The sequence below is a fragment of the Schistocerca piceifrons genome, chromosome 3, assembly GCF_021461385.2.
Source record: "Schistocerca piceifrons isolate TAMUIC-IGC-003096 chromosome 3, iqSchPice1.1, whole genome shotgun sequence".
Classification (NCBI taxonomy): Eukaryota; Metazoa; Arthropoda; class Insecta; order Orthoptera; family Acrididae; genus Schistocerca; species Schistocerca piceifrons.
In genome coordinates this window covers 191,380,032-191,402,929 of record NC_060140.1, presented here as the reverse complement: position 1 = coordinate 191,402,929, position 22,898 = coordinate 191,380,032, and the positions used below count along the sequence as shown (strand labels likewise).

General features: G+C 38.4%; 1 protein-coding gene across 1 annotated transcript in view; it reads left to right on the top strand.

Annotated features, from left to right (window-relative positions):
- The window catches only part of LOC124789498 (sodium-coupled monocarboxylate transporter 2-like), a 247,291-nt gene that overhangs the window by 140,705 nt on the left and 83,688 nt on the right, over positions 1 to 22,898 (top strand). The window contains exons 5-7 of the mRNA XM_047256882.1: positions 12,433 to 12,484; positions 12,636 to 12,703; positions 16,873 to 17,027. Coding sequence (XP_047112838.1) covers positions 12,433 to 12,484; positions 12,636 to 12,703; positions 16,873 to 17,027 — 275 coding nt within the window. The remainder of the gene's footprint in view (positions 1 to 12,432; positions 12,485 to 12,635; positions 12,704 to 16,872; positions 17,028 to 22,898) is intronic.

Below are 22,898 nucleotides of genomic sequence, written 5' to 3'. Positions count from 1 at the left end.
AGGTCAGTGAGGAATAGCAGTTCGTCACACCGATGAAGAATCGAATATTCTTCAGTTGTGCTGTTTAGAGCAGTAAATGCTTCTGAGTTTAACTCTTGGCTGCAGAAAATTACATATAATTGTGTTTCTCAAGATATATTGAATGAAACTGTCTCTTCACTATCCAGCTATGTACAGAAAAATATTCTGAAACCTAATAAGGCAGCATAATATTTTTCTTTCGTTGTAGATAAGGCTTAGGATGTATCATTGAAGGAACCAATATCCATATACTTCAGATTTGCCGATAAAAATCTGCGCGTTGAATAAATGTTTATGGACAGCTATGAAGTAGCTCCAACAAGTTCTAGGACATTGAAGTCGTCCAGGATGTCATAAGACATTTATCTCTCGATATAAAATACTTTCGTGGTCAGTGTTATGATGACGCCAATAATGTCACTGGACACTGACGGGATTAAAAAGTAGGATTACGCAGAGCCTAGAGTAATTTTAAAAAGTTGGAAAGCAATTATGACGTTATCTTGGAAGTTTTTATAGAGCTGTCATGAGAAAAAAATCGGGAGAAGGTTAGTGGATATTTTTCAGACCTTCATCAATTCAAATTTCATAATTTCCTGAAAATGTTAATTTCAATTTTCGGCAGGATTGAACACTTCATTCTTCACTGCAGAAGAAATCATTGGCGGAAACTTTACCAGCAACTTCAGCTACACGAAGAGTCATATTTCTTGTGGAGTGAAACCACGGGGAAAGCGGGTGAACTGAACATTGCTGAACCAGTTTTGCCCAAAAAGAAAGGAAGATGTCTAAACGCTACAACAAATACGGTAATTGATATGGCTGTGGATTCGCAAAATCGTAGATTTCAAACGAAGGTTTTGGGACTTATTTCACAGCTTGGAGCTTTTGGTGTCAGATAAATTGGCGCTGATCGAATTCTGGAGTTATATGGTGCTGACTTTCATAAAGACAAGCTAACAATGCCTAGGGACATGTTTTAGGATGCGTGCAGACCGAAGAAAGAAGAAGCGGCCGACTTGTCAGACATGGCAAACATTTTAAGTAGAAAAAACAATGGTCCCATGCGTGAAGAAATACAGAGCTTGTACGGACGATTTTGGCAACTCCTGTTACTTCTTGTACCTCTGAGCAGTAATTTCAGCACTTAGGCAATTTTTTGGGTCAATAATGACACAAAAAAGTTTAAATGATTTGGTAATTTTGTATGTTCATTAAGAAATGACTACAAATACTAACCTTTCCAAAACTGAGAACAAATTGTTAAGCGGAAATGATGTAAGAAGGAATGTGTATATTGAAAGGTAACATGTCGTGATTATTATTATTATTATTCGATACATTAAGTAAGACATGTTGTAGCTTCTGTTCAAGTCAAAATCTTTGCACAGTTCTTTTTACAGAACAGTAGTGGCTGTGTTATTAAGGACAATATAATGTTCCTTCGGACATGCATCGTACTTCTTAATAACACAGGCACTGCTGTTTCTTGTTTATTCGTCAATACCAGGTCCTCGAATCTCAATAAATATGTCTTTCCTGGACGGAAATATACAGAACGTAGAAGTGCAGATTGTAATACATGGACGATGAAACGTATGGAAGGCTGGGTCTGGCCGTGATTCAATCAAGCACAGATAGCCGAACGGCAGTGGCACATACACTAAAATTGGAACGAGGTTAGTATGGCTCCTGCGCAAGGATGGCAATTGAAAAAAGAAAAAAAAAAAACGCGATTAAGGCCACCTATCGCCTCGCGTGAAACGGGAAATCCGGGTTCGAGTCCTGCACAGGCACAAATGTTCATTATCTTCATTCCAATATACGGCTGATGACGTTTCATATTCGCAATTGGCAATACATTTCCTATAGTTCTTTCTGCAATACAATTAAAATAATTTGTATTTATGAAGAATTTGTATGAATTGGGTATTTTCTTGTAGTAATGTGTTCAACGGCGTATGAACCGGCGGAAGGCAGGAGAAACAGTTCCCCCCCCCCCCCCTCTACTTCAAACACTGTAGGTGGGGGGGGAGGCGACATACTGTTTCTCACCCAAATTAACTTTGAGTTTTATTTGATCTATAAGCAGAGCCAGTGAATAGACTATGCTGCGTCAAGAAATATGGGGTCAGTAGTTTTGTTGGCAGCGATTTCTGCTTTTGACTGAAGCATCTTACAAAACCTACATTCTGTCCTCTTCCTTCGTCCCATTTTTCAGCCTGCAACTCCTAATGGGGGACAGCCTCGGCATGCATACGTAACAAATTCTGCGCAGAACTTTCGAATATTAGTTGAGGCTGATCGAGCCCTCAGGGCCGGCTATGTCGTATAGGCTAACCACAGAGTGGCCAGTGCGACGAATTTAGGTGAGGAGCGCCAACCTTAAGGCAGAAACCTTGAGTGTAAAAAATTGGTTTTGCTGTCCCTTTACGTTGTTAACAATTCTCCTTTGCAGCTGTGTAATAATATACTGTTCAAAGTATTGCCACCACCCACATTACTTGCTGTCCGCTTCCCCTTTAATATAATTCCACACACGTTCGCATATCTGCAGGTGGTGCTACACTTTTCTTGCTCCGTTTAGTCTCGCGGTCACGCAGGCACAAACCGCGTGCTGTCATATCGAAAATGACAAAACACCGTCCAACAACGCCCAAACAGCTGTTGGTACGCTTGACCAGTTTCGCCGTCATGACCATGTCCGCTTCACTCTAAGATTAATCCAACATTTAAGAAAATAAAAACAACGCGATAATCTTAATGTGAGGACAGGCAGTATCTAACACTGCCCCTCCCCCCTCTCCCCATCACGACCGAGATGCCTTCACGCCGTAGCTACTTTGCTATGCATTTTTGCTCTGGTAACGAACATGTTCAGTGAAGCCAGCGATTCTTCTCCAGTTTTCTATACAGAGATAAAGAAACACACACTTGACTTGCAGTTTCGAGGTGTTATGAGTGAAAGGTATATAATTTTTCATGCCATTTATTTCTCATAAATCTCCTAGCTCAATACTGATTCTTCTCAGTAGTTACGGAAGAACGTAAATGTAATTATATTCCCACACTTCCCAGGGAGAATGTTATGGGAGAGGGTGGGAGCAGCTACAGCGTACCCGAAAGTATTTGCAAAAAGATATCAGTTATTTCCTGTGGAAATGCGTTTGAGTTAAAGGGGGGCGCCAAATCTAAGTGCAAAAGCGACAAAAAATTGTCTAGAGCTACTCTGGAATAGTCAGAACTCAACTTGACTATCCGTATCTGTGGCAAACAGGTCAGTCCCAAGGATTGAAGCAGGAAAAAGGCGAAGAAATGTTTCAGAAATAATTATCAATGGTCTGTGAATAAACATTCCCTACCACTACAACAATGCAAGTAGATGTTCAATAAAAAAAAGGTGTCGATAATCACTGTTGTTGTTGTGGTCTTCAGTCCTGAGACTGGTTTGATGCAGCTCTCCATGCTGCTCTATCCTGTGCAAGCTTCTTCACCTCCCAGTACCTACTGCAACCTTCATCGTTTTGAATCTGCTTGGTGTATTCATCTCTTGGTCTCCCTCTACGATTTTTACCCTCCACGCTGCCCTCCAATACTAAATTGGTGATTCCTTGATGCCTCAGAACATGTCCTACCAACCGATCCCTTCTTCTAGTCAAGTTGACCACAAACTTCTCTTATCCCCAATCCTATTCAATACCTCCTCATTAGTTATGTGATCTACCCATCTAATCTTCAGCATTCTTCTGTAGCACCACATTTCGAAAGCTTCTATTCTCTTCTTGTCTGAACTATTTATCGCCCACGTTTCACTTCCATACATGGCTGCACTCCATACCAATACTTTCAGAAATGACTTCCTGACATTTAAATCTATACTCGATGTTAACAAATTTCTCTTCTTCAGAAAGGCTTTCCTTGCCATTGCCAGTCTACATTTTATATCCTCTCTACTTCGACCATCATCAGTTACTTTGCTCCCCAAATAGCAAAACTCCTTTACTACTTTAAGTGTCCCATTTCCTAATCTAATTCCCTCAGCATCACCCGACTTAATTCGACTACATTCCATTATCCTTGTTTTGCTTTTGTTGATGTTCATCTTATATCCTCCCTTCAAGACACTATCCATTCCGTTCAACTGCTTTTCCAAGTCCTTTGCTGTCTCTGACAGAATTACAATGTCATCGGCGAACCTCAAAGTCTTTATTTCTTCTCCATGGATTTTAATACCTACTCCGAATTTTTATTTGGTTTCCTTCACTGCTTGCTCAATATACAGATTGAATAACATCGGGGACAGGCTACAGCTCTGTCTCACTCCCTTCCCAACCACTGCTTCCCTTTCATGTCCCTCGACTCTTATAACTGCCATCTGGTTTCTGTACAAATCGTAAATAGCCTTTCGCTCCCTGTGTTTTACCCCTGCCACCTTCAGAATTTGAAAGAGAGTATTCCAGTCAACATTGTCAAAAGCTTTCTCTAAGTCTACAAATGCTAGAAACGTAGGTTTGCCTTTCCTTAATCTAGCTTCTAAGATAAGTCGTAAGGTCAGTATTGCCTCATGTGTTCCAATATTTTTACGGAATCCAAACTGATCTTCCCCGAGGTCGGCTCCTACTAGTTTTTCCATTCGTCTGTAAAGAATTCGCGTTAGTATTTTACAGCTGTGACTTATTAAACTGATAGTTCGGTAATTTTCACATCTGTCAACACCTGCTTTCTTTGGGATTGGAATTATTACATTCTTCTTGAAGTCTGAGGGTATTTCACCTGTCTCATACATCTTGCTCACCAGATGGTAGAGTTTTGTCAGAACTGGCTCTCCTAAGGCTGTCAGTAGTTCTAATGGAATGTTGTCTACTCCCGGGGCCTTGTTTCGGCTCAGGTCTTTCAGTGCTCTGTCAAACTCTTCACGCAGAATCGTATCTCCCATTTCACCTTCATCTACATCCTCTTCCATTTCCATAATATTGTCCTCAAGTACATCGCCCTTGTATAGACCCTCTATATACTCTTTCCGCCTTTCTGCTTTCCCTTCTTTGCTTAGAACTGGGTTTCCATCAGAGCTCTTGATATTCATGCAAGTGGTTCTCTTTTCTCCAAAGGTCTCTTTAGTTTTCCTGTAGGCAGTATTTATCTTACCCCCAGTGAGATCAGCCTCTGCATCCTTACATTTGTCCTCTAGCCATGTCTGCTTAGCCATTTTGCACTTCCTGTCGATCTCATTTTTGAGACGTTTGTATTCCTTTTTGCCTGCTTCATTTACTGCATTTTTATATTTTCTCCTTTCATCAATTAAATTCAATATTTCTTCTGTTACCCAAGGATTCCTGCTAGCACTCGTCTTTTTATCTACTTGATCCTCTGCTGCCTTCACTGCTTCATCCCTCAAAGCTACCCATTCTTCTTCTACTGTATTTCTTTCCCCCATTCCTGTCAATTGTTCCCTTATGCCCTCCCTGAAACTCTGTACAACCTCTCGTTTAGTCAGTTTATCCAGGTCCCATCTCCTTAAAGTCCCACCTTTTTGCAGTTTCTTCACTATTAATCTACAGTTCATAACCAATAGATTGTGGTCAGAGTCCACATCTGCCCCCTGGAAATGTCTTACAGTTTAAAACCTGGTTCCTAAATCTCTGTCTTACCATTATATAATCTATCTGAAACCTGTCAGTATCTATCGGCTTCTTCCATGTATACAACGTTCTTTTATGATTCTTGAACCAAGTGTTAGCTATGATTATGTTGTACTCTGTGCAAAATTCTACCAGGCGGCTCCCTCTTTCGTTTCTTACCCCCAATCCATAGTCACCTACTACGTTTCCTTCTCTCCCTTTTCGTACTACCGAATTCCAGTCACCCATGACTATGAAATTTTCGTCTCCCTTCACTATCTGAATAATTTCTTTTATTTCATCATACATTTCTTCAATTTTTTCGTCATCGCCAGAGCGAGTTGACATATAAACTTATACTACTGTGGTAGGCGTGGGCTTCGAGTCTATCTTGACCACAATAATGCGTTCACTATGCTGTTTGTAGTAGCTTACCCGCACTCCTATTTTTTATTCATTATATGTTATTATTATATTATATATTATATAATCACTATGTAACAATATAAGTTAAACTAGTACAGAAATGCACAAACTACGTGTATATAACATTGTATCAAGAACTGAGATGGGTTAATTCTTGTAAGTTGCAAGAAAACTAGTATTTGGAAGCATGTGTTTGGGCTAGGTGTAGTATTGCAAGAAATGAAAAAATGGAAATGAAGTCCCATGCTTCTTTACAGAGCGTAGGGGGACGATGCGGGAGACCCACACCGCCTTACTAGGCAAGGTCCTAATGGAGGTGGTTTGCCGTTGCCTTCCTCCGACCGTAATGGGGATGAATGATGATGATGAAGACGGCACAACAACACCCAGCCATCTCGAGGCAGGAATAATCCCGGGAATCGAACCCGAGACCCCGTGCTCGGGAAGCGAGAACGCTACCGCGAGACCACGAGGGGCGAACATTGCAAGAAAAGCCCTCCACAACCCATTCCCACTGAAATTAGGCGTCATCACAGTGTACTCAGAATCATACTTTTATTCCACAGCAAGAGGAAGGCCACTGCTGTTGCAGGATCAGAAAACTGAGCCATATGTTCGGAAACATTCCTATATAGGAAGTTGTTATGAAGTTCATGAACGCACTACATTCACATTTCTGTCTGAAAATTTTATTAATTTGACTAGTTTCAAGTATCCCCTTTTAACGTCTCATAGGAATACATAATACATTCATGATTTGACACACGCTGCTTTTGTTTAGGGACCACGTTTGTCATAGTCAACCCTGTGATAGTAGTGAAGCAATGCACTCGATCAGTCGTGGCAATTATTGCTTAGACAATGTCTTTCATGCTAAAAACAGCCCTCACTTTACTAAGGCATTATAGATAATTTTATCCTGAAGTCTAGTACGCACTTATTTGTTATCCGGACTGATTATCGCGACTGCTTATCCCTGGCTTATAGACGCGGTGTTATTTGGATTGTTTGTGGTAAACTTTTTCTCGCCCTGCTATACAAAAGAACCGAAGCGGAGACAGAACATTTAGCCATTTGGATCGCTGTTTTGTTTAAATGAGCCAAAGATAGATCCTTTTCTGAAATTAGTTTGTTCGGAAAACGTTTTACTATTTGCACTCAAAAAATAAGAAAATACTGTTTTTGGATTTGCGTGGGGTTTCTCTTTTCACTATGCAAGTTTCTCATGTGATTTCATACAAAATTTAATATATTACAGCCGAACATCCGTGCTTGGGCAGTGAAGTGGCTACCTTCTCGTTATTATTCATAGTTTTTACGATGTTTATAAATCAAGTACCATAACTCAGTGAACGTAATTTGAAGAATTTGCAGTGTAGAATGACGTCACTGTCCGTTTCATGTTTTGTGCACTGTAAGTCATGCATTGTAGTCTACCAATTGAAGTTGACGTACCGAAGTATTTTTTTTATTATGACTGGAAAGCTGTATCTTTCTAGTGATGAGGTAGTGGATTGTGTATGTTGGTGATACGCCGCACATGATAAAGTTTATGCATGCCATGCAAAGAGCAGCATGCCAATCACTATACAAAACAGTTCAAGATATTGAAACAAGATTAATAACACGCCAAGAGATAAGTGGTTCTCTGTACAACAAAAACTGAGATATTTTTATCTATAATAACGTGGAAGTATATTAATGCCATTCGTGGAATGAGCTTATGAAAAAAAACGTACAATGTCCTAATAATGCAAGAAAATGCTTACAATAAAATTAGTCGCGAAAACAGCAGCAAGTAAAGATATACAGTCGCTTCTGGCAAGAAGTTGTAATGTACTGCAAGTACGGCAACATTCTTGCTGTTATGTCATTGAGAACAACATTCGTAACGGAAAACGAGATTTGACTTCTCTGTATGTCATACCAGTTTCATCACGAATGTTTCATGTATTGGTAAACATTGTTCAAAACGGCTGAAAGTTGAATGTCAAATAAACACAAAAACACAGCGCTTTACACGGCAGATCGTCATTGAACAAATGTGGTAATACACATTAACTTTACAAACGAAAATATTTTATTTACCATGTGAATTTCCTTTTAATAAATCATCAGTCGCTATCGATTTGGTATGAGTTGTGCAAGTTTGTTTGTTATGTCTGTTGTTAATGTTCTTCCATTTATACTGCAGTTCTGCTTTGAGGTCAGATCTGCGCCCTCTTTTGTAATTCACTTATATAGATGTTCAGTAATGTTTACAGTGATTCCTCTTACTTGCGACATATACAATTAGTGAGTTACTAACTTTTCGTTCCCTTTTTATGTGTACATCGATTATTACCATGTTGTTATTTTAGGAGTGGCACTGCATAGTGTCACAAAAACCTATCCAGAAATTTTTTGGATGTGGTAGTAGCACTAAAAATCTCAGATCGTTTATATTAGCGTTACGCATGACTGTGGCCCGTCTGTCTGATAGTAGTAATACTAGTCGAAGATACAAGAAAGCATAAGCATTGATGCTGGTAAGCTAAATATTTTATGGTCAGCTGTGAGTGTTTCTTTCTGTTCAAAATGGTTCAAATGGCTCTTAACATCTGAGGTCATCAGTCCCCTAGAACTTAGAACTAACTAAACCTAACTAACCTAAGGACATCACACACATCCATGCCCGAGGCAGGATTCGCGCCTGCGACCGTAGCAGTCGCGCGCTACCGGACTGAAGCGCCTAGAACCGCTCGGCCGCCACGGATGGCTTTCTTTCTGTGCTTGTGCTATTATGTCATGTGCTCACCTTTAATATACTTTGTTTTGCTAACAGCTATTTTTATGTTAGTGTGATGATGATGTTGCACGTTCTTATCCTTAACGATTTCTGGTAGAGGCGATGGACATAGAAGTTGTGGGATAGGACTGTCAAAGCATGCAGACACCTTATTCTCACATTAAAACATAATGGACTCGACCTCAAGTATACCTGTATTGGAAAAATAAATTCACCCATCAGAGAAGCATGTTTCACGAAGGATGGAAGATCTTGTATATCGGAATGGTTTGTGGCTTATCCGTGGCTACATTACGAAGAAAAAAATGGTAGTGTTTTCTGCTATGACTGCATTCGGTCCAGCCCCTTAGTGAACAATAGAAGACCACAGAAAGAGACGGCTTTCTTAAAGAAGGTTTCTGTAACCGGAAAAAAAGCTACGCAAAAGTTCAAGATACACAAGTAGAATTTTTTTCATCGAGATTCTTTCGCAGTTATTTAGCATCGTGGAAACAGCACACGTATGATTCCCAAAATGCGCGATATCTGCTGACCGCCCAGGAAAAAGCTAGAACCGCTTTACTAGTAATTGTCAGTTCACTCCGTTTCCTGGGTCGACAGGGAACACACTGAGAGGTCATGAAACGGTCTGTGGCAACCTCATTGCACCTCTCGATGAGAGGAAAAACAATTGATGTGCCATAACTGAAACTATGGCTGCAACGCCATGACACTTGATTGGCTCCAGCGATACAAAACGAAATAACGAAAATTATGGCTGACATGATCCAGCGAGAAATTGTGCAGCAAATACAAAATTCCCCATTTTACGGAATTATGGCAGATTCAACGACGGACGTGACTGTCCAGGAGCAATTCACTCTTTGTGTACGTTGTGTTGACCCTGAGATGCTCGAAGCAAAAGCACTGTTTCTGGTTTTATATAGTCTGCAGGACTCCAAGGCGCAAACACTAACAACTACCATTAAAGAAATGTTTGTAAGACTCTCACTAGAAATTTAGTTTCTACACCCCCACTGTTTCGATGATCCAGCAAATATGTCAGGGTAGAACAAAGGTGTGAAAGTAATCCTTCATCAAGACCAGGCAAACAGCTGCTACATCCACTGCAGCAATCATTGTTTTGATCTGGCACTGCAGAAAGTTTCAAGAAGCTGTGATCCATTGTGTGACATACTGGTAACCGTGAAAGACATCTCAAATATAGTTCTAGAATCCGCAAAAAGGAAAAACATGTATGCAGATGCAGCTATCATGTGGTGTCGATGAGACGAATCTCAATGCAAATGCTGAACGACTGATTCCAATGTGCCCCACCTGATGGGTGTAAGAGTAGAATCTTTGACGTGTTTCAGGAAAAACTATGAGTGGGTCCAGAAAACGGTGACCAAAATATTGAATGTACTGAGCCCAGTTAGAGACGAAAGGAGGTCAATCCTGCGGGGCTGTGTGAAGTGGCTCAAAAAATTTGAAAGTATTTTTATATAACAGTAGCAACTGAAATGTTTGTACTGTGTGAGGAACTGGCCAAATCCCTACAGAATCCAAATTTTACTACAGCCGGAGTGAAACATTCTGTAGAAGTTCTAAAAGTGGCTCTTGCAAATTGTAGGACTACAGAAGCATTTGATATGTGTTGGAGAAATCCATAGATTATTCTAAAAACATAAATATGAAAGACTCAAATATCTCACTGCCAAGAAAAATACCAGTGAAACTACAACACACAGAAACACTGTCCGTTCCCGAAGAATTGTCTCAAGAACGAAAACTTAGGAAAGATTTGTTTGAAATTCTTGATCTCCTTCTGAATGAGGTTGATCGAAGGTTCAACCAAGAGGACAGAAAGCAAGTATAACATCTTGGAGAGCTATTCATTATTTACTCCTAAACACATCCTTCATCTACATGACGTCTGGAAGAATTGCTTGGAATACGTGCAACAGGTTTAAACCTGGACAGGCTTCATGCATAGCTCCACATCTTGCAAACCATTATGACTGGCATACAACCATGTAATGTATCCTTTATTGGGAAAAAAATATTGCTGAACCTGGTAGGGTTAAAGAACCCTTTCAGGTTATTATTTGCCTCATCATTTTGATTATGACAGTTACAGTATCATCGGCATCCTCTGAAAGATCATTCAGTGCCCTGAGATGACTTAAAACTTGCCTCAAATCAACAATGACTCAGTCGAGACTCACCCATCCACTCCTCCTCCATTTTCATCAAGACAGGGCTGGAAAAATTAATCTCATGGATGTCATGAAAGAATTTGTTTTCCGAAATGTTGAAAGGAAAACTAATTTTGGAAATTGTACATAAAATTTTTTAGCCTAAATAAAAACAAAATAAATGCTTTCTTCTTCTTGAAACAAATTATGTTTTTCTTTTTTTCAATAAGATGTCATGCACAGTGTTTGTAAAATAGTAATAGCAACAAAAGGTTTCTCTCTGGCCAATTGATATTGCAATCTACAGTAAATATGGCTCCTTTGCGTAAATGATCTCAAAGCAAAGTAGGACCAGTGCCTTCCAAGATAAATGATGTCTTTTTAAAATTGAAAGCAATGAAATTGTTTTCAAGAGCAAGACCTATAAAATAGGGTCCATATTAGTATTAATGAGTTGTTTCTCTCTGTAGAACAACATAGTGCTGATTATGTAACACACCTTCCCACAATATCAGCATGCAAATATTCTTAAAGGTTTTGCTGAAAGACAAAATCAGTAAATGGGTTTGCTTGCCCCCACCCCTCTATAAAGAAATAGTTGACACACCACTGAACAGGTTGATAATATCATTGCCTCTTACATAGTACATATAAACTGTTTAAAGTATACAATACAGGCTAATTACAGATCTAACTGGCACTTTATCAGTGAATCAAAAGTTGAAGAGCAGGCTAATAATTTAATACATAAAAGATAAATTAATGTTAAGATTACATACGTTGAGTACATTCATTACAGTAAAATGACATATTCTTACAAACTAAACCCATTAATGCACTTGGTTAGTGCATTGCTTTCATTCCAGGATAATCCCAGTACTCATTTCATTTCATTTATAGTACTGGTACATTTTACTTTATCACAGCATATCCCTTTATTATAAATAAAAGGTAACAATTTTAAAGAAATCTCTAAATTCCCCTATGTTCTGCCCTCAATATGCATCGACAGAAATTTTGGAAAGTCAGCGCCTGCATCACTGCTTAATATGACATTGCATGATTAATATGGTACCAGTAGTGTAATTCTTGACACATCAATTAATTGAGCTTTTATATAAATGAAAACAATCTTTCTGGACATATGGCAAAATATTCTTTATGCTCTTGGCAAATACTCACTTGTTTTATATGACTGCAAAGTTGTGGACGCAATATTTTCAGTAAATGTAATAGCTGGATATCTTTATATGCAACAAAACATTTTAGTTTTGTTATTACTGCAGCACTGCTTCACTAAAAAGTGAATATTATAAATGGACTTGTAAGTAACATACAATACAGTGTAAGTATGAATTGGTAATTTATTGTCTAAAAGTAAGACACATAATCTTTGTTTCAGATGCTCTATATTCCCATAGTCATCTATGTGCCAGCTCTTGCTTTCAGTCAAGGTTAGTTTGTCTTCCAGAGTGTTGTTCTTTATGGATATTAATGGAAAACAGTGCAGAAATGTTTGTTTTTAATATTAATTAATGATACAAAAGAATGTATTAATCTTCAGTTCTGACATACAAACAATAAATCAATGCTAGTCCCTTTCAGTTACAGGTTTCAACTTGCATTTAGTAACACCTGTTGTTTGTATCGTCTGCATCTTTTACACAATGTTGGTGAGTAACCTTTTTTTTCTGTCCCTCCTGTAATCATAGACATGAAAATTCATAATTTTAAATTTTTAACACTTCCTGTTATCAGAAAAGATTGATGTAGGCTTATGCATTTCAATGGGATATTAACTTAACATAAAAAATTTACTTCTGCTGTAAACAAATTTCACGGATTAGGTGATTTCACGTGTTCTGGTGAATTTGGTCCTGCCATCTCTTCTTTGGCAATTACTTATGTTGTAAATTGTAGGCAGAGTGAGGAGAAAGGAAAGGGAGGGAACTACTGATGTCAGCTGCATCAGGACTTCATCCGGAATCATCAGGGACAAGTGAAAATGAGTGCCAGACTGGGATTCAAACTTGGGATCTCTTAGATACTAGGCAGTTGCATTAACCAACGTGCCACATGGACATAATGCTTATCACAACTGCATGGACTACCTCACCATGCCTCCCAGCTGACCTACATTCCCCTCTGCACGCTTGCTACTTTGGGATTCCCGTAGGAGGTAGACATATAATTGTGCATCTGCACTAAGGTTGTGGATTCATTGCCCATTGAGGCAAATCAATTATGTATCTCAATTATATTATATTATATCAACTATATTATACAGGGTTATTACAAATGATTGAAGCGATTTCACAGCTCTACAATAACTTTATTATTTGAGATATTTTCACAATGCTTTGCACACACATACAAAAACTCAAAAAATTTTTTTAGGCATTCACAAATGTTCGATATGTGCCCCTTTAGTGATTTGGCAGACATCAAGCTGATAATCAAGTTCCTCCCACACTCGGCGCAGCATGTCCCCATCAATGAGTTCGAAAGCATCGTTGATGCGAGCTCGCAGTTCTGGCACGTTTCTTGGTAGAGGAGGTTTAAACACTGAATCTTTCACATAACCCCACAGAAAGAAATCGCATGGGGTTAAGTCGGGAGAGCGTGGAGGTCATGACATGAATTGCTGATCATGATCTCCACCACGACCGATCCATCGGTTTTCCAATCTCCTGTTTAAGAAATCCCGAACATCATGATGGAAGTGCGGTGGAGCACCATCCTGTTGAAAGATGAAGTCGGCGCTGTCGGTCTCCAGTTGTGGCATGAGCCAATTTTCCAGCATGTCCAGATACACGTGTCCTGTAACGTTTTTTCGCAGAAGAAAAAGGGGCCGTAAACTTTAAACCGTGAGATTGCACAAAACACGTTAAATTTTGGTGAATTGCGAATTTGCTGCATGAATGCGTGAGGATTCTCTACCGCCCAGATTCGTACATTGTGTATGTTCACTTCACCATTAAGAAAAAATGTTACTTCATCACTGAAAACAAGTTTCGCACTGAACGCATCCTTTTCCGTGAGCTGTTGCAACCGCGCCGAAAATTCAAAGTGTTTGACTTTGTCATCAGATGTCAGGGCTTGTAGCAATTGTAAACGGTAAGGCTTCTGCTTTAGCCTTTCCAAACTGTCGGCTGTGGTACGTTTAGCTTCCTGCTTGCTTTATTCGTCGACTTCCGCGGGCTACGCGTGAAACTAGCCCGCACGCGTACAACCGTTTCTTCGCTCACTGCAGGCCGACCCATTGATTTCCCCTTACAGAGGTATCCAGAAGCTTTAAACTGCGCATACCATCGCTGAATGGAGTTAGCAGTTGGTGGATCTTTGTTGAACTTCGTCCTGAAGTGTCGTTGCACTGTTATGACTGACTGATGTGAATGCATTTCAAGCACGACATACGCTTTCTCGGCTCGGCTCCTGTCGCCATTTTGTCTCACTGTGCTCTCGAGCGCTCTGGCAGCAGAAACCTGAAGTGCGGCTTCAGCCGAACAAAACTTTATGAGTTTTTCTACGTATCTGTAGTGTGTCGTGACCATATGTCAATGAATGGAGCTACAGTGAATTTATGAAATCGCTTCAATCATTTGTAATAGCCCTGTATGTATTGTATATATCAATTATATATGTACGTGTGGTGTCTATTCTTTCAGACATGTCTGAAAGAACAGACACTATGCGGAATCCGCAGCTATGATTCATGTTATGAAAACTGAAGGTGCAATGAGAGAAAGGAAAGGAAAGGAGGGGAACTACTGAGGTCAGCTGTATTGCGACTTTGTATGGAATCAGCACTAATGAGTGAAAAATGTGTGATTACTAGACAGTTGCATTTACCACTGAGGCACCTGGGCACAGTGTTTATCGCAATTGTATGAACTAGCTCAGCATGCCTCTTGCCTGACCCACATTCCCACCTAATGCCACCTATTGACAGTCCCTGTCCATGTCCTCCATGTATGCTACTTTGAGATCCTTGCAGAAGGTCGAATGTATTTGTGTATCCACACTGAAGGTGGTGGATTCATTGCCCATCAAGGCGAATCAGTTGTATGAATGCTTGGTGCCTGTTCTTCCAGCCATGTCTGCACTAGAGTGCTCTAGCTGTAAAAATTGTTTTTTGAATTCCCATTAAATATTTCATCAGCACTAATGATAAGTATGTTGAGTTCTGAATAACAATTGAGCCCCAAAAATCATTTGCTAGCATCATAAATAAAATGAAGCCACAACTTGAAATTAGATATAGATTTTAGCTGTAGCCCACACATTTCTGAATGTAAATGTCACAGGTTATTGCAATGAAAAACGAATAATGAAACATGATACAAGTCTATAGGAATAATGAATATACAAATCAGGGCACAATATATTAATTATTGCCCTTTAGACTTCCTTTTTTTAAAAACTTATATGCCGTTTATCCTGACTAACAACTTGACTGGCCACTGATGCAGTATTTGAATTTATTAGTATCACATAGGAACGGTATATCCACACGGGCTGAAAAGATAATGTAAAAGTTAAGACTGGATTTACATTTAGGAGAAACATGGTTAAAATCCCTTTGCAGTCATATGGACCTAGGTTTTCTGTGGAGTATCTAAACCACATACCAGTAAGATAAATGTTGGAATGGTTCCTTTGATAAAGATATGACCAACTGCCTTCCCAGCCCTTGTGCAGTCAGAGTTTGTGCTTTGTGCCTAATGATCTAAACAGTGAAAGGACTCCAAACTGTGATCTTTCTTCTTTCCTTTTAAATCCACACATTAAGTTGTTGCTTCAACAGAAAAACACTAGTATTCACTTTCCAGAATGGGAAGATGTGCATCTCAACTTGAAAACTGATTTTCAATAGACTGTCATTACATTAGCTCTACACATTCATCTTTCAGTAAACATAACAGGTATGGCACCCACAACTGCCTGAGAAAAAGCCTATTGTTTTGCTGAGACATCTTCTGTTCAGAGTCAAATGATTTTAATTTTCAATTTTGAGCTAACTTGTAACTCCACACAAAAAAGTTAGGTAGTATGAATTAACTGCCAGTTCATGTTTTGCTAAAATATTGTGAATCAAGGATCAAACAATATTTGGTGTGGTGTGTGTGTGTGTGTGTGTGTGTGTGTGTGTGTGTGTGTGTGTGTGAGTGTGTGTGTGTGGATGGGGGGCATTTATTCGTTTTCCTTCAAACACAAAGTAATTTATAATTGTAGTGTCACAAATATCACAGTTTTCCTTTTTCAGTACTACCTTAATAGATTGAAGTTTATCCAGGCAAAGTTTCTCTAGCATTTTAGGTGGTGATGAGTTCATCAACAGCATCAGGAGCAAATGATTTTGTTTGAATTTTGTGTTATAAATTCAATATGAAAAATTACATTTTTTTAAAAAGTCTGAAAACCATTTTAACAATAATTTGTCAAGTGACAACTCATGGTCAGAACATGTGTAATATAACTTTAAATACTTTTTAGTACATTTGGTTTCACATGTGTTTGTAATAAGATGGTATATTGTTCCTTATTCTGAAACAGATACTCTGTTGGTGTTAGCGAAAACAGTTTTGTAATTATAAATAAAAACTTGACACTTGTGCTGGTGAATTTTATGTAAAACTACTTCTCTTGATTCCCACATCAGCTCAAATGAAAATAAAAACCTTGTAATACACAATAATGTTACGTTTTCATTTGGAAGACACAGCATATAGCAGGAACTGCTTGTAACGGAAGCACCAGTTCTTTAATTATTTACACACAATTTGAAAACTTGGTGTTTGAATCGTGGCATATATAGTTTGTAACTGCTATTTTTTTTCAGGGAGGACTGAAAGCTGTTGTATGGACTGATGCTTTACAAACAGTGCTAATGTTTGGAGGAGTCACCGTGGTGATGATACTGGGAACAGTGTATGTTGGTGGCCCTGCTGCTGTATGGCAGCGTGCTATCGATGGGGAGAGGATTGAGTTCTTCAAGTGAGATAACCTTCCCTGCTGTTGCTGCTGCTGCTTCCCTCCACATTAATGCCAGGTTCTCTTTCTCCCACTCTGATTCTTTTCAGTCTCATCATACCTGCAACTACCTTACTTCCCCCTAAAAAGGAACAGTTTAAACAAGGTCAAAAAACTTTGTATGCAATATTACCTTTGCTGTGTGTGTGTGTGTGTGTGTGTGTGTGGTAGTTTAAGTAAAAGGTGTTTGACAATTTTACTTACTTCTAATTTTTTTATTTTAGCAGTTGGTGTATAGGGTTTGTTCTGCCCGATTTTAGACAGATATCTTCTTTCTGGTATTTCTCTAAATGTTAGTTTCATGTATGTTATTTAAAGTCTGATTAGTGTGAAATCAAAAAGCAATTTACTTTTCATCGTCTGAACAAGTGAAAGCTCAATATGGTAGAACTGGTTTATGCTGTGTGAAATCAGCAATGTTCCTAAAATCGAGTACATTGTCTTACACTATTTTTCTCTGTATTTTAATGAATGGTATTGCAGATTTAGATTTGTGTAATGATAAATTATTTTGGTTGTTGTGCTGGAAGACAGTCAAATAACACTATTCCCTCAAGACCTTAGGAGGGCGTAAACCGCAGTCTAATAATGTTATTAGCTGCTGACTGATTATTCACTTTCCAAATTTCAGATGTTATTTTGATCTTTCGGTTCAGTTCTAAATCTAGATCTGACAATTTTATTTCCAAACATATAAAAATGTTTACACAACTACCTTTGGAAAACATTCTGTTTGAGACAGTTGTGGCTAGCAAATGTTAAATGAAATTTATATTTTTCTTAAGTCCTCTATCTCTTTCGTTTTGTGTTATGACATTCATCTGACAGTAAAAAATATGCAGTCTTTCCTATGAGGGTCATTCAGAAAGTAAAAAACTTTTTTTCTACAGAAATTTTTATTTGACATAATTAAACAAAAAAGTATTTTACCCATAATTTCGTACCTAAACTACCTTTCTACATAGTCTCCTCTTCAATTTAGACACTTGCCATACTGTTTTACCAGCTTTTCTATGCCTTTTGCACACTCAGTTGCTGCCATGCTGGTGAACCACTGATTAACATCTACTTTAAGTTCATCATCACTTCCATAGCATCGTCCACTCAAAAAATGTTTCAATTTTAGGAATAAGTAATAATCACATGGGGCTAAGTCCAGACTGTATGATGGATGTTGAAACATTTCCCAATGAAACTCCTCAAGCAAGTCCTGTGCCTCTCCTGCTGCATGCGTCCATGCATTATCATGAAGAAGGATGACTCCACTTGTTAGGATTCCATGCCACTTGTTTTTAATGGCATGGCAAAGTTGTTGAAATTTCTGACAGTAGGCCACTGCATTTAAAGTCTCAATTCTAGGCATATAGTCAATGAGCAAGGCACCCTGGAGATCCCATAGCACTGTAGCCATAATCTTCCTGGTGCTCAAAATTTGTTTTGCATTTTTCAGTTTAATTTGGGATTGTGAATGATACCATTCCATTCACTGCCACTTTGTTTCTGGTGTGAAAAGTGATATGCAATTCTCATCACCAATGACACTGTGTTTCAAAAATTCATCACCATCCCTTTCATAGCAAGTGAAAAATGTCAATGCAGCTGCCATTCATTTTATTTTGTTTTTGTCTGACAAAATTCGAGGAACCCACTTAGCAAACACTTTTTAAAAAGCCCAGATATGTCCTAACAATCTTGTACAACACATTTCTTGAAATGTATTTTTTTTTTTTTAGATTAGATTTACTTTCATTCCAATTGATCCGTAGTGAGGAGGTCCTCCAGGATGTGGAACATGTCAGAAAAACAACAATACATGACAAATATTTACAACTAAAACAAATAAGCTAATGTACCATTCCACAGGTCCCAAGTGGAATGCTTGTCATTTTTTAATGAACACTATATGAAAGAGTCATTTTACAAATACTAATGCACTGAATTTAAAATAAAAAAGTTTTTTATTAATTTATAAGGTAATAAACATGTAATACAACTACTATAATACTTATTTACAATGAACACTTTACTGCACTGAAATGGTGCAGAAGTTAGATTGTACTTACACACACACACACACACACACACACACACACACACACACACACACAAATTTTCAATGAACACGTTACTGCACTGAAATTGTGCAGAAGTTATATTGTACTTATATACAAATCAGTTGGTTTTACTGAGAAATTCATCAATGGAGTAGAAGGAGTTGGCCACCAATAAATCCTTTAGGCTTCTCTTAAACTGAATTTCATTGGTTGTTAAGCTTTTTATGGCTGCTGGCAAGTTATTGAAAATGTGTGTTCCTGAATAATGCACACCTTTTTGTTCAAGACTAAGTGACTTTAAATCCTTGTGAAGATTATTCTTATTTCTAGTATTGATTCCATGAATTGAGCTGTTGGTTTGAAAAAGTGATATATTTTTAATGATAAATTTCATTAAGAAATAAATATATTGGGAAGCAGTAGTTAGTATCCCTAGTTCCCTAGACAGGCTTCTGCAGGATGTTCTTGAGTTCACACCACATATAACTCTTACTGAACATTTTTGTGCCCGGAAAACTTTAGCTTGGCTTGATGAATTACCTCAAAAAATAATCCCATGTGACATTATGGAATGAAACTAAGCATATTATGCCATCTTTTTCATTTTTATATCCCCTATGTCTGACAAAATTCGCATTGCAAACAGAGATTTGTTAAGATGCTTCAGCTGTTCTGTGGTGTGCTCCTCCCAATTGAATTTATTATCAAGCTGTAATCCCAAGAATTCAACACTGTCCACTTCTTCTATCTTCTTGTCATCGTAAGTTAGACACATACTCGTGGGACACCCCTTACAAGTTCTGAACTGCATGTAGTGTGTTTTTACAAAGTTTAGTGACAAAGAATTGGCTAGGAACCAGTGATTAATGTCCACAAATATTTTATTGGCTGATCTTTCCAAGACTACACTTGATTTGCTATTTATTGCAATGTTTGTATCATTGTCAAACAAAACGAACTTGGCATCTGGTAATGTTACTGATGAAAGGTCATTGATATACACAAGAAAAAGTAAGGGCCCCAAAATTGAACCTTGTGGGACCCCACATGTAATTAGTTCCCAGTTGGATGATGCCTGATAGCTTAATACATGTCTCTTTCCTAATAACACCCTTTGTTTCCTGCCAGAGATATAAGATTTGAACCATTTTGCAGCATTTCCTGTTAGACTATAATATTCTAATTTACTTAAAAGGATATTGTGATTTACACAGTCAAATGCCTTTGACAGATCACAAAATATACCAGTTGCCTGCAATTTTTTGTCTAATGAATGAAGCACATTTTCACTGTAAGTGTAGATAGCCTTCTCAATATCAGAACCTTCTAGAAATCCAAACAGTGACTTTTACAGTATGTTATTTGAGATAAGATGGTTATAAAGCCAACTGTAGATTACTTTTTCGAAAATTTTTGAGAATGCTGGCAACAGTGAAATTGGACGGAAATTTGATGCTATTTCTTTATCTCCCTTCTTAAACAGTGGCTTAACTTCAGCATATTTCAGCCATTCAGGAAATATTCCACTGATAAATGACTGGTTACACAGATAGCTTAATATGTTACTTAGCTCAGAATCATATTCTTTAATTAACTTTGTTGATATTTCATCATTTTGATTTTAAAGATTTTATGATGGACATTATTTCTGTTAGGGTAGTGAGGGTCAAATTCATATTATGGAAGTTACTTGAAATGTCTGGTCTGAGGTATTCCATAGCAGCATCTACCAAACCTGACAACCCCATCTTTTCAGTAACAGTTATAAAATGTTTGTTAAAAAGTTCTGCAACGCTATACACATCTGTCACCAATGTATCATTTACTCTTAATGCTATTTGTTCCTCTTCATGTCTGGTTCTACTGGTCTCCTCCTTCACTATATCCCATATTGTCTTTATTTTGTTATCTGATATGACTATCTTTTCCTTGTAATATATTTGCTTTGACATTTGTATTACAGTCTTTAATATTTTGCAGTATTTCTTATAATGTGCTATAGCATCAACAATGGAAATGTTTCGGATTGACAGATACAGTTTTCTTTTTGTTTTACAACATACCTCTATTCCTCGAGTAATCCACGGCTTCTTTGTAGACTTTGCTCTAACCTTGGTAAGTTTTGGGGGAAAGCAGTGAGCGCAATCCACTAATTGTGGATTTTGGTTTCAATCCTTGCTATGAGTACAGTCACCACTGAGGGCCAGCCCAAGCACTCTTCATTGTGAACATTCTTCCATCCACCACTGAACATGATATACCAGTTCTGAACTGATACTTCATTCATCACAGTATCATAAACCTCAGTTATCTGTCTACAGATTTCAATTGGTGGGACTTTTTGTGCAGTTAAAAAGTGGATAATGCTGTGCAGCTCACACTTAGTGGGATTGTCAGTTTTGTCACACATTTTAAAGTAGCACAGCTAAGCAGTAAGCAACTGTATTGGATCATAGCAGGTGCCAAACTAAAGTGGATGAGTACCAAGGTCAGTGGTCAGTGAACAGTGGTGGTGGGGGTATGCGGTCACATGTCAAAGGATCTTTGTTCTGCCTTTCTAAGGCAAATCATTTTATATCTTACTCATATTTGTATATACCTTCCACATATTTGTGGACTGCAGTTCAGCTGGAACTATCATTTAATGGTAAATACATCAAATACAATTCATGACCTTCTTGAGTAGGTGTCTACACAATATCTGAGTATTAGCTCAATGTGTACTGTTTCTGTAAATTGCTCAGAAATGTTTGGACCACTCACATATCTTTAAGCGTGTGTGTGCTTAGACTGAATGAGAGCAGGGAGTGAAAGGCTCTGTCACAGTCATCCAGCATGTAAGAATGATTCCTGTGACAACATATTACAAGTTTCAGTATGTCCCAATGGAATTCAAGTCAGCAAAACCTGAAGACCATTCTGTTTGGCCAACTCCTGCCTCACAGAGGAAGGTGTTCATGAGGTGGGCAGGCTGCTCTCAACCTTTATCATCTTTAAGGATGGGTGCATCACCAAATGTCAGTTGTAGGACTCAGCAGTGGGTTGGAGGATTGCATCTCAACAGTACACAACTATGAAATATCCTCAGTACTGATGTGAGGTGTCTGTTGTCAGTACATAGTACTAGCCCAAAACACAATTGACCCCTGTCAGACTTGTGGAACTGCATGCCTGTGATATGTATTGATACTTAGCCATCTTCAAATTAATGTATGGAAATCATTATATATTGGACAAATCCTACACTCACTGGTGAAGTAAACCAAATGGCACTGATCTGAGTTCCATTTACGGGTGTTCCATTGCCCACCTATGTTTTGCAGCATGGTGCAGGGGGGCTGGTCATACAGAAATGATAGTGTACTGTCTGTGTCAGGATGACACAGCCCTCCAAATTGCCCCCAGAAAGGCAGTGTGCAGCTCTGTTGGAGTCTGCTCAAATCCCATCTGAACCATAATTTTTAGATAGCTCTCAGCCACTGTTTTGACTTCAAAAGCCACAATTATGCATATTCTCAATGTTTAGTGCCTCACAAATAAGAGAAGAATTTTGAACAATATACTGAGGTGTCACGTGTAACTTTTCCATGGTAGCAGTCTTGCCAGCAGTAAAGTGACAGAGCAAACTTGAAATTACTGGCTGAGGCACATTGACAATCTGAATGGTGTATTGTTCTATATGTGGTCAGAGACACACTAAACTCCACTGAAAGTACAAGTTTGCTTTTGCCTCTGTCATACAGGTGGCTGAACATAGTGATTTCCTGTGATCCAGAAAGTT